Source organism: Eptatretus burgeri, chromosome 7 (assembly GCF_056783735.1).
Source record: "Eptatretus burgeri isolate ZD-2024b chromosome 7, Ebu_testis_v1, whole genome shotgun sequence".
Lineage (NCBI taxonomy): Eukaryota > Metazoa > Chordata > Myxini > Myxiniformes > Myxinidae > Eptatretus > Eptatretus burgeri.
Genome location: NC_140967.1, coordinates 75,157,775 through 75,171,890, shown reverse-complemented (window position 1 = coordinate 75,171,890; position 14,116 = coordinate 75,157,775). Strand labels below are relative to the sequence as shown.

The 14,116-nt window shown below is 41.8% G+C and overlaps 1 protein-coding gene across 5 annotated transcripts in view; it reads right to left on the bottom strand.

The window, feature by feature from the left end:
- LOC147023559 (zinc finger protein ZFPM2-like) overlaps positions 1 to 14,116 on the bottom strand; it is a 295,685-nt gene that overhangs the window by 92,134 nt on the left and 189,435 nt on the right. For all 5 annotated transcript variants that reach the window (XM_085889054.1, XM_085889053.1, XM_085889051.1 and 2 more), the window contains one exon: positions 5,458 to 5,591. In XM_085889054.1, the coding sequence (XP_085745180.1) occupies positions 5,458 to 5,591 (134 nt within the window). The remainder of the gene's footprint in view (positions 1 to 5,457; positions 5,592 to 14,116) is intronic.

The window sequence follows — 14,116 nt, the reverse complement described above, 5'->3', positions numbered from 1 at the left end:
TTTTAAACATGTTCAAAATTTTACGACGTACTCGGCGTATGACACACGTTCCGCATGCGATGGGGATAAGTTGTACACACGATATGTGGACGCTTACACACGTCCACAAAGGCTACTTATAAACTACTCATAAGTCGAAACACGTCGCGGTAATGTCTTTTTTACGCGAAACTTATTTCTAACTTATGTTTGACGTGCTTTGAACCAATTCTTTACGTAGTCCCAACACACATCGACGTATGTAGACGTATTCCAATGACGTCTTCCGGTCGACAAAAAAATAAATTAACGTGTTTCTAACTTACAACTGCCATATAAAGACGTGTTCCCAGCGGTTTTGGGAATTGGTATATAAAAATGCTGCTTATAAAAGGGGAACCCAACAGTGTTTTCGAGTCCTTTTTGAGTCGATGTCCATGTCAGCAGTAACAGTATCAGTATCAGTATTAGTATTAGTATTAGTATTAGTTTGTTCATGTTGGCAGTAGTAGGTGAGTGTGAGGGGGAGGGTGTGGGTTATGATGGATCGTCCTTGCGTTTAACGATTTAAATGATAAACTCAACGATTTAAATGGCTGCATCTCCACTATTGAAAGTAGACGCTTGCGCTCAACAATTGGAATTTTTTTTACACTCAACGACTTTTAAACGGTACCACTCAGATATTTTCATTGTTTACAATGAACGATTTAAATTGCTGTCACTCGCCTTTCTTTTTTGACGCTGGCGCTCGGAAATTTTAATCGTTTCTATTGAACGTGCTAAATCGCTCAAACCCCACTATTGAAAGTAGATGCTTGCGCTCAACAATTGGATTTTATTTTACACTCAACGACTTTTAAACGGTACCACTCAGCTATTTTCATTGTTTACAATGAACGATTTAAATTGCTGTCACTCGCCTTTGTTTTTTGACGCTGGGGTTTGGAAATTTGAAGCGTTTCTTCTGAACGTGTTAAAACGCTCAAACTCGACTATTTTAAATAGACGCTGCCGATGGACAATTGGAATCATAGCCAAGCTAGACATCGAAGTGTGAACATCTTCGTCATGCCGAAGAAAAGTTTGAAGAATGCTGCAAATAAGTGTCCTGGCCGTGGCCGTGGACGCTGATGCAAGGACGATCTATTATACCGACGTCTTTTAGCCTATGAGTAACTTAAAAGTAACGTCTGTCGATGTGTAGCAACGATCGCGTAACGTGCCAACAACACGTTAATCATAGGTTAGAAATAAGTTTCGGGTACGCTAAACATTACCTCGGCGTGTCTCAACTTATGATTAACTTACAAGTAGCATGTGTTGACGTCTGTCAACGATCGCAGACCGTGCATACAACTTGTGGCCAGCGTAGCGGAACGTGTGAGTCATACGCCGGCATACGTCATGAAATTTCAAGCATGAAAAAATTTGAGGACAACCAAAAAGTACAACGTTTAAAGCCAACGTACAACGACGTATGGCAGTGTTTTTCAGTGTGCTCTCAATGTTATCAAAACTTACCCATAACGTATTCAACGTGTGCCAGCGTTTTAGGAAAAAAATTCAAAAATCGGCATACGTTGGCTAAAACGTCAAGGTGTGACCGGGCCTTTAGCTTTGTTGTAATGTTTTAAAAACCTTTTTTTTCAATAAAAAAAAGCATCTCTCAACAGAGATAATGGCCAGGGAGCCAGAAACACATCCGTGGATTGATTCCTTTACCTTTCCCTAATGGTGGGGTGGAGTAAGGGGAGGGTGGGGAAGGTGGTCATTTGCTCCTAAAATATTTCCAAAGCAATGTCGGCTGATTGATGTTATAGTTAGTCTGCTATGGTTATCAGAGTTGCAGCTGACACTACCTCAAGCAGTGGGCAGTTTGGTGCTTTTCCACAGACATCAACTGAGCCTGTACTCAAATTAAATCTTGTTGATATCTACATCACAACATGTGGAGGCCTTGACTTCTTTGACCTTGGATCACCGAGTGATCTTGTAGGGTGAAGTAGCAGTGCGAGTCTTGGTCATGTGACTCTAGTTAGTGCCTAAAGCCTACGGCTCGTCGGTACACAAGCGGGACATTCCCACCCAGACGACAGACAAAGATGATAGCTTCATACATTGCAATCAATGTAATAGTGACAATAACATGACAATTAAATTAATATTATGACATGACACTCAGGATGATAGCAAGAATGACAATGAAGCTATGAGACCATTTCTTTGTTTGCCAGTTTCAATATACTGTACAAGTATAGCTTCTTTTTTTCAAATTTCAACGGAAAGACTTTGTATTCAGGAGACTTTACTACATCAGAAGAATAAATGATGTAATGAGTCAATTGAACAAGTCGGTGCTCGAGTAAACTCCATGCATAGCAGTCATTATTGTCCATTATGGACGAATGGTTGCATTTGACAATCTAAGAGTGGAGAATTTGGAGGAAATATTTACCGTAAATCAATGCCCATCTCCAAAACAATTCCTGTACGATTGAAGATACAACCATCACCAAAGTTTAGTTATTGAAAGCAGGTTTCTTAGATTATCTATATGTTGAGGTAGCCGGATTTCTCCTTCTGTCCGTTTGTCTGTCCCTCTGTCTGTCACGCTCTTTTCCTTGGGACGTCATTACGGCATTACATCTCGTATATTGTATTGAAGAAAGTTGATGGTGAAATATCAGAGCTCTGAATGCAATGCAAAAGTAGCATATCCCTGAATACACCAAGTTCACCTTGTACTAATCAAAATCTGTACAACACCTAAAATATGTCAGGTACGTCAAAGTCAGATGAACAGAAAAACAAAAGGCAGAAGGAACATTCTTCCCTCCAGGTATTCAAGGCAGTTGTTAACCACCATCTCAGATTGTCGCCAATCAAAAACCATGATCTTTTCTCCACTCGTTAACCCCACCCAAATCCCTCTTCTTTCCAATTTTTCAGTTTTCCCTCCTTGAAGTTTCCTTCTGTGTCCATCTTGTCCACGCCGTGCATCCTCTCTTGTCCCTACATTCATCCCCACACCCATTGTTTGTCCAAGTCTCCCTCCCTCTTGGCCTTCAACTGTTGGTGTTTTCCCCCCTCTCTCTCCTGTTTCTTTTGCATGCATTTCTACTGTTCCTTTTGCGCGTTTCACATCCTTTTTTTGTCTGTTATGTCCTGATCCATCCAGTGTTCTAGCTATTCCACGAGCCTTGACTATGTAAACAAAAAAAGAAAAGAAAAACATTTAAGTTTGCATTGGAAGCCAAACTGAAGGTATGTTTGGTCCAAGTAGTGCTTTGCTTTGGTCGAGTCACTTACTTCAAGAGAACACATGTGACGTACACGAGGTCTAATATTCTATACGACCTCAGAAAGTAAATTTACCAGCACAGTTGCCTCCTCACAGTCCTTGAGCATCTGCAGCTGTTGGTTGTATAAGGTATCTGTAGATTGTATGAATGACATTTTATTTTAATTAAAGCCAAATCATAACTTGCAGAAAAAAAAGCTTTCCCAGTTGACAGTCACCAATAGTGGAGACCATCGGATACAATTTTACCTCCATACTCTAATCCTGAATATATGCAGCAAGTGAAGAAGTCACGAAAGAAGCCACACTCGAAGATGAAATGAAGAGAACTTGGAAACCAAAGCAAACGTATGTCATACCAGTTAGAGTCAGGCGACGAGAATAATATACAAACTCTCAAAGTATTGTAAAGATACCAGGAAATATCATAACGGACGAGCTACAACTGGAAGTTGTCTAAAGGGTCCACTTGCAATCCTTACAAGAGTCATTGGAGCAAGTATACTCCAATATGGAACACTCAGGAATGTTTCGATGCTCAAGCTCGAAAACATCGCAACTTGGTCCTCAAAAGGTGAACTTAAAAATGCCTTGGGAAGGCCTTGTTCCTCCAGCTTTTGATACCCACTTTATGAGATTGCAACCCAAGTGCGAAAACCCAGGGATGACACAAAATATTAAACCCATTGGAAAATAAAGTTCAAAACAGCCATTGGATTGGCACAGAAATGATAACACAACAAAGACACAATCAAGAAGAGCTTGGGATAGCGATTATTAACACCATTATCAAAGATAATTCACTGATTTTTCATTGATTGCAAAACATCAAACAACACAAATATACCAAAAATTGGCCTCATGGGCCTATAGCATACTTCGGCCTGGCCATCCAAAATTGCGACACAATAATTGGCCATGACTATTTGATTTCATGATGACACATTTAAAACGAGTTTTTGGGAACAAGTTTGACATATTTCCAATGTTGTCGAGAAAGGAAGTGAATCACTAATTTTGAATAAAATCTAATGTTTATGTTTTATAGTAGTGGCTTAAAATGCCATCTGTGACCTTATAACCTCAACAAGTACCCACTTAAATGCGAGTTGATTGACGTTTCAAACAAAGGGTTCCGTCAAATTGTGTGAAAATCTCATTATGAGTTTTGGAAAAGTTTAACATGTTACCGGACAAACGAGTGGATGGATGCTGCATCATTGCATAACAGCTTAGGTCCAGCTTCACTCAATTCGTTCTCCAAGATAGTAAAAAGTCTGAGGTACACCAGCAAGCCATTGAAGATGTCGGCAATATAAAAATGACATAGAAAGCACCAAAGACACCAAATATGAAGCAGTCTATTCAAGTTGAAGAGGAGGTAGCCAGGGAAGAAAGCAATTAATTTGAAAACATTTTGTGTGATGAATGTCTTCCCCAAACAGATGTTGTGTGGTGCAACACTGCAGTGGTCAGAACAATACAGAGAAACTGGAGATCCAAACGATAAGGGTTTGCACAAATTTCATTTGCATGACAATTAGGTTACTTGTATGTTCCTTACAATATCTCATCAAAATAAATCAGAGGTAAAAAAACAACACTTATCAAGACATTTGCATTTTCAATTACTACTTTTAAAACCTTGCATCCCAGAATGAGCCATAAATTCTACTTTTTGAATTGTTTAAGAGCTAAATTGACAAATTTGTTGCAAAGCCAGGAAGCATCTCCAGGTTGTCGGCAAATCTAAATCATGGTCTCAGACTGTGCCGAACCTCCCGTGACAAATAACCAAACAGCTGCTTCCTACCCCAACCTCCTCCTCCTCCCTCCCCTTGGCTGTGGCACTCCTCCAGGACCCTGCTGATGTTTAATGAAGAAAAATGGTGCCAACTCTTTCCCACCTGCCCCTCTTGAATTCCTGTCCATTGTGGTGATAACACCAACAGGATAGATTGTCACTGGGGAACAAGGTGCCACACAATACCCAGTTTGTCTGGTTATAATGGAACTACATACAGAGGACGCTTCCTGCTATAATGACCGAACATTATAGCACTTTCAGAAGGGACACTTTCATTTATTATAGCTGTAACTGCAATGAAATATACATGTGTCGATCGCTACCATGTGCTTAAAACACTAAAGAGCACTTTCATTTGTTTAGTTACCTCATCAGGTGAGGTGGGTCTCGTACGATCGACAACTTGAGGACTTTGGTAGGGACCCCAAGTAAGGCCAGCAGGTAGAAGGCAACGGGCTCTTACACGCCGCCCACCGTCCTCTCTCAAAACCTCCAGTTCCGCTGCAGAACATACACAACTTCCCTGGTCTTCTGATGAACAAGTGCAGACCTACAGGTCTTAATTCAGTAAAACAACATTTCCACTGTCCAGCAAATTGCAACTCTACAACTTTCTACAATAAATGTTTACATTGAATAATTTTGAAATACATGTGGAAAACAACAGTAAATGTTTAACCAAACATGAGGATAAACTTTCAAAAATTAAGAAAGAACACTTGAAACCAGATATCTGCGATTACAACATGATCGCCAAGAGTGAGCCTTGCTCACAAAACAATGATGGCCATATAATATGTTTCCAGACCGCTATTTGAACTTGACCTTCAACATTTAGCAATAGTGTAAATTATGAAAATGTGTCCCCATATACAATTTATCCAGAAAACTAAACATCATGAAAATCAAAGGAAAATTATTCAAGTTATGATCAAAAAGATGTTTTTTGTTAAAGTTATCAAAAAGTTATGATCAAAAGGGCACAATCCTAAAAAGGCAGGTCAAGGACACTGATCAAATGTCAAGTGTACAACTTCAGTGCAGGTATGCTATTATGATGCAAGAACATATTGGAAGGGCAAGTGGTCTGAGATTCCACATTTGCAAAATTGATCGATGACAAAAAACGCATTCTTTTTTTGGACCGCCATTTGACCTTGACCTTTAACTCAGAGGCACATGATGTAAATTAAGCATAAATGTGGCATGCCAGAGGCTATCTAGTGAGGGCAATTTCATTCCGATCAGATAAATCTTCATCGAGTTATGATGAAAAATGTTAAAATGTCTATCAATCAATAGGCTGTGAGTTCAACATTCGATCAAAGTCCCAAAAAATGATGTCAAATCCGCATTCTTTTATTTCCGTTATTGCTGAAAAATTTCATACTGGAGGTCCCAGCCAGCTCTGAGACACAGCTCGGACAATGGCAGAAAAAAAAAGGAAAAACTAGAACGGCTCGCTCGGTGGAGCACATATCTCTGCCAGGCTGAATAGTTTACATTTTGTATCCCACTCAAAGGCCGGATCTGGATTCAGACCTGAATCAAAATCTAATCAGCTTGTTCTTGTCACCGACCCAACTCATCCACCAAGTTTCATCCAAATCTGTCCAAAACGTTTTGAAATATCAAGCCATATATCGGTTTTGGCCCAAATTCTCAATAGTGAAGAATCACTTTAAACATTAAAAAAAAATTATTGTGTATGGATCCAGATCTTTACCAACATACAATAATTTGTGCTTGGACCACTTAAAAATTCTCGCATCAGATCTAAACCAAAATCCATAACTTTGTGCTTGAAACAGATCCAAAGTGTCCACCAAGTTTCGTCCGAATCTGTCCAAAACATTTTGAGATATCCTACGCATAGTCAAACAGACAAACAGACAGACAGAAAAACAGACAAAGAAACAGACAGACAGGGGTGAACACATAACCTGCGTCCACCTTTGGGGGCAGGGGTAAAAAAACAAAGCCGAGATGGTGGTTTTGTACTCATAGGGGTCGAAGAAACTTTGAAGTACCATAAAAAACTTGGGGGTGCTAATTGAGGTAACAAACCCAGAACAGGTATATAAGCCTCCCCCAATCCTATGGGGGCAGTGTTTCTCAGCTGGATTTACTAGATGACCCATGCGGCCTGGTATTTGGTCGCCGTGACCGACCCCCTGTTATCACTACAAGGGTTATAAAAAAACACAAACACAGGAATGAAGATTTTGAAAAAACCCCACTTTACTCGGGAAAATACAGTGTTTATTCAAGTGGGTTTTAAAAAAAATCAACCCAGGTGGGGAAAACTGGGCTGGGCCCATTAGTTTCAACCCTGACTACAGCAGTAACAACAAAAATTGCAATCCGAGATTGCAGAGCCTCATCAGGATTTGTTTTGTGTGTCGTTTGTGTAGAGTATTTTGTGTGGCGTTTGTGTAACTAATAAATATTTGACATAACTAGAACTGCCACTATATTACTGCTGGCAGTGCTAACCGGGTACCAAGATGTTGGTACCTGGGGAGTCATGGATTCACTGCATCATGGGGTGTGGCACTGCCGGTAGTATTGTTTAGTATTGTGTGAAGTTGCTTGGTCCGTGGACGAGTTGAAGCATCTCGATGTAACTAAGTTAGGGAATCTGTGAGCTTAAGTGTTACGTGTCACCACACGAGGGGTGGTGCGGTGTAAATTAGCCTCGGGAGTAAAAATAAGTCCCCAGTACGTGATTGCCCTCTGTGATTTTTCCACATGTTTTTTTTATATCGCGAGCCAGGTAGTAAAGCTGGGGAACGCGCCCCTGAAATGACAACAAACAGGAGAAGTCCAACCTTCCTGGGTTTGGGGGCAAGCAGGACATGCCCTGGAGGCAGAGGATATAGAGGGCAGGAGAGGGGAGTGATCGAAGGTGCATGAGAGGCTGTTGCATTGCACAGGGGAATGTGGAAGGCTCCCGTCTGGTTCGGCAGAATATACAAACGAGTTCGGCATGAGGACCGCACGAGGCAGGTGGCATCTTTGAAAAGAGGAAGGCTGGGACATTTGGGGCCTTTGTGTGGAAAGCTGCTCAAGAAGCGCCATTTTTCACACGTGTGCCCTGCTTCAAGTGAAGCGCCATTTTGCCTTCGTGTGCATGCGTTTTTGTAAGCGCTTCCATTCCGGGTTCGATGGGGATCAGTTCTGGCCCAAGCTGCTCATATATATATATATATATATATATATATATATATATATATATATATATATATATATATATATATATATAGTTGCGAATTCACGCCCGCCGGCGTGCGAGCGGCCACGTAACTCGAATCGCGGCACGTCGCCCACCGGACGGACAATTCCGTCGTGACCCTCTCGGACTAACGCCGGGAACTAGTCACGGGTGGACCTTTCGGCCTCACCACGATCATGCCAATTGGCCCCCCGCGTGGGATAGGGTTGTTCGCCAAATTCGACCTACCTAAGTACCCACACGGAGGGTAGACCGGGCGATCGCACCTCGCCGCAGGTCGACTTCGGACACGGGCCACTTTAAGGGACCCGTTTCGTACTATCGGGATAACCGAGCGGTGTTATCGTCAACCTCGACGGTTCCGATTAATTATCAGGCGTATTTAGCCCACGACCATCCCTTTACGTGAAGTAAGATGGAGATTCAATTAAAGAAAAGACGAAGCGAAACGGGAAAAACAGTTCAACATAATTCACATTTATTCCGCGGCAAACGGAAAGCACACATATACAATTACAACAATTATGCACCAAAAGCAAATGTAACAAAAACACAACAATTACGCACCAAAAGCAATTGCAACAAAAGAAACACAATGCAGAGATACTACCGACTACGCGAGCACACGGCAACACTTACACAGTTTTACTTTACAGACGGCGCCGACAACACATATACTCCAAAGCAAAAGAAAAAGGGGCCACCCTCAACTACAAGGGGGCAGACGGGTCTGGGGCCGAGATCGCGTCGAGCCTACCCGTCTGGTGATGAGCCGCAAAATGGCGGCGGTGCCCCGACTCCGCGCTCCTCCGCGGGCCTCGCTGGCACTGCCTGGAATGGGGTAGGAACGGGGCCCCCTTTTTCGCACTATCTCAGCGCGGGGGGGAAACAGGGGGGGTTGTTGATGCTCTGGGGAAAGAGGATAGCTGGCTTGCTTGGGTCCCGCGACGAGCAACTCCACTGCGCCCTCGACCGCGTTCCCGGCTTCTCCTCTCTGCAGCTCCCCGACAGACCGCCTCTCCTCCAGACCCGTCTTGACTGCTGCTGCCACACTTCGCCGCCGCCGCCACGACTCGCCCGAGCCCGAAACAGAAAAACCTCCTCCTAATTCGCCCTGCGCTTGGCGCTTTATAGTGGAGCAGGAGAAACTATATGCAGATTTTCGGATCAGGATCGGCTCGGGGGCGGAGCCACGCTCGCCCATTGGACGGAGAAAAAGTGGGCGTGAATCATTCCTGATCCTCGAATTTGCATATATCGATTCTACTCCGACGCGCCTGGAGGCGGGGCAAAATCGCCCCGCGCTCGCTGATAAGACGGAACAGAAGTGGGCGTGAATCATTCCTGATCCGACTTCCCCGGAAAGGCCGCTTTTTGCACCCACTGCTCGGCGCGCGCCCTGTACGAGTCCAGGATCGGTGCCCACAAGCGGTGCGGGAATGGCGGCAGAAGGAGGAGAGGTGAAGGTGGTGGAGGGTTTATTGTGGTGGTCCCTGGCCACGGTGACGCTTGGAATGGCGGTGATGCGATGATTGCGAGAGCGAGTTGTGATGGTAAAGGTCGTGGCTGTTGGCGTTGTTGTTGTTGTGAAGCAGCGTTGTGGTTGGTGGTTGTTGTGTGATGGCGGTTGAGACGTGGTTGGTTCAAAATAAAGATAGAACAGAAAAACGGCTATCTTAAAGGGTCGCAGCCCGAATGAATGACATTTATTCCCTCTAAACAACGGGTTTGGGCTAACTACACATGTACTTACAGAAATACCTCACCTACGGGACCTGAATGGTGGTTTGCGAATTTCCTCAACCACAACAATATTTTATATATATATATATATATATATATATATATATATATATATATATATATATATAAATATATATATATACACACACAAACACATATACACACACACGCCTTCCTTTCCCATTTGTTTAGTATCCTGCAAGTTGTGCTCTTGTATAAGCCTCATTCTTGTGAAGAAAAATGAAACTGATTTGAGATGATTAAATTTATGGAAATAAAACACATTGTGCCACAATGTACTGCATCTTTAATTGGTATAAATAACATCTTATCCCATAATAAGTTAAACAAATATCACTAATATTAGTAATAAGATACACAAATAACACCACACTAATGATCTTACAGTGTAATAAATTACACTAATAACACTGATAAAAGTAAAGACATGCTCTAATAACACCACAAATAATCTTATCAATAACTAGAAGGCAATCGGTAGAACGCATACCTCTGCCACATAATGCCTGATCTACGAGAACATCTCGGGTCCAATACATTTTTGAAATATCATGCTGTATCTCGTTTATGGCACCATCTCTCAATGGTGAGGAACCACTTTTGAAATTAAATAATTCTCGAATCCAGATCCGGATTCAGATCGTCACCAAAACCGAATCAATTCATCGTGGTCACACACACAACCTGTCCACCAAGTTTTATCCGAAGTTTCATCCGAATCTTTGAGATATCGTGAAATGTATTAGTTCAGCCGTATCTCTCAATTGTGAAGAATCACTTAAAAAATTATCAGATCCGGATCCGGATTTGGATCGTCACCAAAATTGATTCATTTCTTCCTCGTCACACCCAACGTGTCTACCCAGTTTCGTCCGAAACCGTCCACAACTGTTTGGGACATCGTGCTGTATATCATTTTTGGCCCGATCTCTCAATGGTGAAGAAAAATCAAAAACATTCAAGTAGTCGGATCCAGATCCAGATCTTCACCAAAATCTACTCATTTTGTCCTGGTCACACACCCAATCTGCACACCAAATTTCATCAGGAACTGTTCACAACTTTTTGAGATATCCTGCATACAGACAGACAAACAGACAAACAAACCAATGTCACCCCCAGGGTGACCAGTATCTTGCCAAAATGTGAACATGAGTGACTTATTTATTCAATTAAAGTTACTCAAAAAATAAGGGTTTCGTCGACCTTGATCTTTATATTTTCGTACGGTTAATGGTATCTCTCCAGGACCATTGTACATGAAATATCAAGAGATTTTGATGAGAACTGAGGAAATAAAATTTTCATGAAAAATCTGTTTTTTTCGTCATGACGTCATTAAATTATGTCATTGCGTCAAACTTTTGACAGATCTGGAAAGCACTTATCAAGCGCTTTCATATGAGGTATTACTCGATATGGTATCTAAGATTTCAAAATTTGACCTTGGGGTCAAAAACTTTCGACCTCCAGCGCTAACCATGAAGGTCAAGGCCGATCGCCACCAAAAATTAATCAGCTGAGCACCAGACCATGAACTATATTCCCATGAAGTTTGAAGACAATCCAATCAAAATTACTCAAAAAAATAAGGGTTTCGTCGACTCCCCTGATTTGCGACAAAGTGACCTTGACCTTTGACCTTAACCGTGAAAATTTTATGCACTGAAAGGGACCTCTAAAGGACTCTGATATGCGAAGTTACAAAAATTTCCAATGATAACTGTGCTCTGCAGAGTGATCGATAGGTGATTACAGACAAACAAACAAACAAAAAAAGCATTCAAGCTGACTAACATATCTTGCAAAAACTTCGTTTTGGCAAGATAAAAACATACAAGCTGACTAACATATCTTGCAAAACTTCGTTTTGGCAAGATAACAAACAAGAAAAGCCGTTATGCAGAGCACAATACTTGCAAAATGCATGAAACAAATTTGACCTTAACAATAATTTTTGGTTGAATTCAATGACCAAATAAACAACTCCTCTTCAAATTTCAAGTCAGTGGAATGAAAATTGACAATTCTAGAAATTTGTCCGATGTTGACCTTAAAATTAATTGGTTGAATTCAGTGACCTGATATGCAAATCCTCGAGAAATTTCAAGTCAACGGGATGAAAATTGAGGATTTTAGAAATACCACTTTAGTTGTTGACCTTGGGCCTATGTTGACCTAAAAAAATAATTGGCTGGTTGAATTCAATGTCCTGAAATATAAATCCTCTTCAAATTTAAACTCAATCGGATGAAAAGTGAGCATTTTAGAAATCTCACCTAAGTTGTTGACCTTTGGCCTATGTTGACCTCAAAATTAATTGATGGCTGAATTCAGTAAGCTGATATGAAATCCTGTGCAAATTTATAGTCAATCGGATGAAAATTGAGGATTTTAGAAATTTGTCAAATTTGTTGACCTTTGGCCTATGTTGACCTCAAAAACAAGTTTTCTTGCTTATGACAAACTCTACCATGAAATGAAGTTTCGTGAAGATTGCTATAAAATTTTGACCTCTCGGCAATTGACAGACAGACAGAATAACAAAATCGACTGACCAATATACTTGATAAATCTTCGATTTTACAAGTAACAAACAGACAGAGAGGGTTGAAAACATAACCTCCTTCACCTTCGGTGGCAGAGGTAATAATAAATGTCAGTCAGTCAGTCAGTGTGTCTCCTCCATATCTCCACAACCATGAAACCTCGCCGCCTGAAACTTTACATGCACACTAAGGGACCTCCAAGGGAGTGCATGGATGAAAATTGGGTGTTTGGGTTCATTTAAACACCACTTTTGAACATCATTAACAGCCTTATTTAATTATCCTCCATCAAAGCTCATACTTAGTAATGTCGCTGTCCCTCACTGGGGTTTTAACTCCCATGTTTTTTGGCCTCCTCAACAATGCCTTCACTTGGAACAGGCTGCAACATTTTTTTCCCCCACTTTCCTTGGTCATATCATCAAATGCCTGATCATCATACCTATGAATCGCTGGACACATTGCAATGCATATTAAAGCCTGGAGATGCCAGCATTCGTGGCTTCATTTCATTTCTGCACATGCCATAACTTCAAGAATCTCTTAGTCTGAGCCTAATTTCAAAATTTAAAGTTCTTAATCGACCTCAGCAGCAGTTCTGACTGCTCATTTATCCAATTTGTACATTGCTTGACATTCCAGGTGTTTCCGGCTCATGGTGTATATATGACCAATTGGCGATCACTAATCGCTTGCCAAGCCAGCCAATCCTCATCAACTGTTTCATTGTAGTACTTGCTTGAGTGCTTAAGCTACTTGGCGAGCGCTATACAAGCAGCTTGGTTGTTCATTTCCAAGCTATGGCCAAACACGGCAAAGGTATTCGCATTGTCACTGAATATATTGATTGACTTGAACAAATTTCAGGCCCTACTCACCTGCGTTTGGCCCTGAGTTTTCATGTGGTCCGTCAGTCAGTGGCCTGTTCACTGAAAATGTGCAATTTTCTTTTGACATTTCCCCTTTTTGTATGATCTCTTTTCATAATATGATCTGTCAAGCTCTGTCAAGCTCTCTCTCTGTCTCTGTCTCTGTCTCTGTCTCTGTCTCTGTCTCTCTCTCTGCCTCTCTCTCTCTGTCTCTCTCTCTGTCTCTCTGTCTCTCTCTGTCTCTCTCTCTCTGTCTCTCTCTGTCTCTCTCTCTGTCTCTCTCTCTCTGTCTCTCTCTCTCTCTCTCTCTCTCTATCTCCCACCCCTCTCTCCCCCTGTCTCCCACCCCTCCCTCTCTCCTCTTTCTCTCTCTCCCACCCCTCCCCTCCTTCTCCCACCGCTCCCTGCTTCCCCAGAGCATAGCATGTACAGATAAGATTCAGAGTGTAGCATCCACAGGGATGTGAAAGTCAGTGCATGTGTAAGCATGCATGCATGCAGGCAGGCCATTCCTACGTAGATAACGTGGGTTATAAATGTTCTTGCCTGGTTTTATATAGAACCCGGCAGTTAAAAAGATGTTGCTGTTTGGGCACGTTTTATCGCCCT